The sequence below is a fragment of the Bison bison genome, unplaced genomic scaffold (genome assembly GCF_000754665.1).
Source record: "Bison bison bison isolate TAMUID 2011002044 unplaced genomic scaffold, Bison_UMD1.0 scf7180017864193, whole genome shotgun sequence".
NCBI lineage: Eukaryota > Metazoa > Chordata > Mammalia > Artiodactyla > Bovidae > Bison > Bison bison.
The window spans coordinates 1,598,403-1,602,046 of record NW_011494765.1 but is presented as its reverse complement, the minus strand read 5'-3'; the positions used below and the strand labels follow the sequence as shown (position 1 = coordinate 1,602,046).

The 3,644-nt window shown below is 48.1% G+C and overlaps 1 protein-coding gene across 1 annotated transcript in view; it reads right to left on the bottom strand.

The window, feature by feature from the left end:
• LHX2 (LIM homeobox 2) overlaps nt 1-3,644 on the bottom strand; it is an 18,444-nt gene that overhangs the window by 9,424 nt on the left and 5,376 nt on the right. The window contains exon 3 of the mRNA XM_010844033.1: nt 1,403-1,608. Within this exon, the coding sequence (XP_010842335.1) occupies nt 1,403-1,608 (206 nt within the window). The remainder of the gene's footprint in view (nt 1-1,402; nt 1,609-3,644) is intronic.

Below are 3,644 nucleotides of genomic sequence, written 5' to 3'. Positions count from 1 at the left end.
TTTTTTTTAAGTCCTAACAGACTCGCGGGAAAACTTAGAGTGGCTTCACAGCCTTCAGGGTCATCATCACCAGTCACCTACCGGTGTTGCCAGCCACCCCCGGGCCCTCAGTCCTCAAAGACTTGGGGGCTGGAAGTTGGGACGGACTAGCCTGCACTCAAATCCCAGCACCACTCCTCCTATTATGAGACCACAGACAGATCACTACTTCTCTCGATTTTCTTACCTCAAAATGTGCGTTGTTATCCCTACAATCACATGGTCTGAGGAATAAACTGGTTAAACTGGCTATAAAGGGAGATATTCTCCCACCTTATTATACAGATGGGGAAACTGAAGTCCAGCCACCAGAATAATCGTTTATACTATTTAATATGTTAACTGATGAATCTAGTTAATGTTACTCTCACCCACCATCCACTGAGTGGTTAAGTGCCAGCTACCGTGATGGGGACTTACATTATCTCAATAGCTCCTGTAATGTAGATAATTTTTGTGCCCATTTCATATATAAGGAAACTGAGGCTCAGAGGGGTTAAGTGATTTAAGGCCACGGATCAAGGAAATGAGTAAGAGGAGGAGCTGAAGATTTAAAAATTGGTGATCCAGGACACTGTCGTGAATTTGGGTCACCCTGGACTCCCCAAAGGAGGTTCTTAACATCTTTGAGGGGATGGAGGGACCCTTAGGAAATCTGGTGAAAACGCTGGATCCTCTCTATCGAGAGAGCACACTCCATACAAGCGCAAGGCTGCTCAGTTTCAGAGGCACCCATCTACTTCCACCCAGGGGATCTGCCCTAACCCCTCTCCCTTACCAAACCTTGCTTCTGGGAGAGTCTAAGAAACAACAAAGAAACAGAAGGAAAATCCAGAGAGAGAGACAGAAAGAAAGAAACTAGAGAGAGCAAGCGAGGAGCAAGCAGCAGAAGGAGCAAAGGGCTAACAGCAGTTGCCTTGGACTGGCATTGTGGTATAAGGGGCCAGGGTGGGGAGGGGAGCTCTAGAGTTATCTGAAATGCTTGAACCTTTTACAACATGAACATATTTGTGTGTCACTTGAGTAATAAATAGCAACTAAGAATTGCTTACAAGAAAGAAAAGAAATTGTGTAGACAAAGAGGACAGAGGGACCCACAGACACAAAACAGAAACACCGAGGGACAAAAACTTGAGGAGAGAGAACACCTCAGAGTAAGGGCGGGGGTAGGGGTGGGGGACTTGAAATACAGCCAGAGATAGACTGAAAAGATGGAGAAAGAGAACAGGGAAAGATAAAGAGATAGGCGGACATAGAACAGGAGGTCCTTCCGCAGCCCACAGCCGCTGTGGGGTTCCACCTCACAGGTTCCTCAGGTCCTGACGCCACCGAGGCCCCCACCCGTAGCCCCGGCCCAGCTGACCTGCAGGACCCGCTTGGTGAGGCCTGTCTTTTGCGCGAGCTGCTTCAAGTCCTTGGCGTCGGGGTTGTGGTTAATGGCAAAATAAGACTTCATGGTCCGAAGCTGGTGGTGCTTGAAGGAGGTGCGCATGCGCTTCGTCTTCTGGCTGCTCGGGTACGGCTGGTCTCGGTCCAGGTGCTCCGCGTCGTTCTCGTTGCAGCTCAGGGCTGGGGAGGGAAGGCAGAGGCCGAAGGTGAAACTCCTGGCCCGGCTCCCCCCCCCCTACACTGCCAAGTCCACACCCACCTCACGATCCGCCAAATGTTTCTAGCCTCAGGACCACACTGCGGGTGCCGCACCCCGCTGAGATGGAGATATTATCCCATTTTATAGATTTATAGGGGAATTTGAGGTTGAGCCATATACCCGGGGTCTCTCAGCTTGGAAATGCTGGATTCAAATCCAGCTCTAGGAAATTCCAAAAAACATTCTGAGCCACCATGTTACAATAAAAATAGTAATGACAACTTGTCAATGACATTCAACTCCACAAGATGTGCTAATGGGCTTTACATGCACATTTTCATCCTCAAAACCTTTTGAGCCAAGCATTATTTCCCCCCTTTTTACAGATGTTGAAACTGAGGCTCCTAAAGGGAAATCACTTGACCTCGGACACAGCAGGCCCATTACCTTCCCGCTTCTCCCCGAACTCCTAAGGAGAAATGCAGTCTGCAGCCTTTCCTGCCCCTTGCTCCCACACAGGGTCAGGGGCAGGCACCTAGAAGTCATAGACTTCCACTCACGTTCCAAACCCTCCACCCACTTTCATCTCTCCGTTCCCACACCCAAAGTACTGCAGGACCCCTTAGCCCTGGGCTGGAAATGCTGGGCTGGAGGTTGGAAATTGTATTTTGTAGCTTCATCCTCACCACTCCTGTGAGGCAGCCGCTTTTCAGTTTTACAAACGAGATCAATGAGGCAGAGAGGTTAAGCGATCTTTGGAAATTTCGAGGAGCGGCACAGTACTTAGCCAGAAAGGGAAGGAAGTTGGAGGAAGAAATTAACATGTATTCCACACCCAGGGTATGCCTTTGGCCCTACATACAAGGCGGGGGGTGGGGCTAGGGAGGGCTTCACTACTGCTCCAATTGCTATTCACCCCATTTTAAAGATGAGGAAACTAACACGAAGGGAAATGAAGCCACACCATTGGTTAAGGCTGAGCCCAGATTCAACACTGCAGTTCTTGCCTCCTTGCTGTTTCTTTCCCCTACACCACAAAGGCTGGCAAAGATGAAGCATGACTCTGGGGAGCGTGTCCCTATCCAGAAGGGGCCCAGCTGGGGCTGCCAATGCCTGGAAGGCACTGGGGGTGGGGGACAGGGATGGAAAACTCGGGCTTCAGAAAGCTGCTTAGCAACCTGGTGGCTGATGGGGACATGCAGGACCCTTCTCCAAGATCCCCTCAATACATCCTGAGCCATCTTACTTTGGGGAGTGCCTCATAGGAGATTAATTCAGTCCCCCCTAAAGTGGGCAGCTGGGAATATATCTCCTGTTTCATCACATGCCCATAACAGAGCTGCAGATTTAGCAAATAAAAATACAGATTGTCTAGTTAAATTTGAATCGCACATAAACAATGAACAAGTTCTTAGAATGATATCTGAAATACTGCATGGGACATACCTATACTGAAAATTAATCTGTTGTTTGCCCAAAACTCAAATATTGCACTGTATACACTTATACTAAAAAAAAATTATTCATTGAATTAAAATTCAAATGTTGTGTGGGATACACGTACACTAAAAAATTGTATTTTTCCTTTATTTAAAATTCAAATGTTGTAAGGGATACACTTACAGTAAAAAAAAAAAATTGTCGCTTACCCAAAATTAAAATTTAACTGGGAGTCCTGCATTTTATCTGGCAATACTACCTCAGAAGCACTCCTGCTCCCCTGGTGGCCTACTCCTCCCCTGCCCAACTGAGGAGTAATCCCCTGCAGAAAAAGTGTGCAAGATGCAGGTCTTATCCCTAACCTTGAAGTTGTCAGCAAGTAGCTATACCTCCTAAAGTCCCCTCCCACAGGCAACCAGGCACCCAAGTTCTCCAGCTGGGCTTCACTCTCACTGAGAGCACCCAGAGTAAAGAATGGGGATCCAGCAATTTAAAGGGGATCAGAGAATGACTCCAAATGTGATCCACGGAAACTGCCCTGCCCCCCTGCTGTGGGGAAAGACCCTCTTCTTGCCCC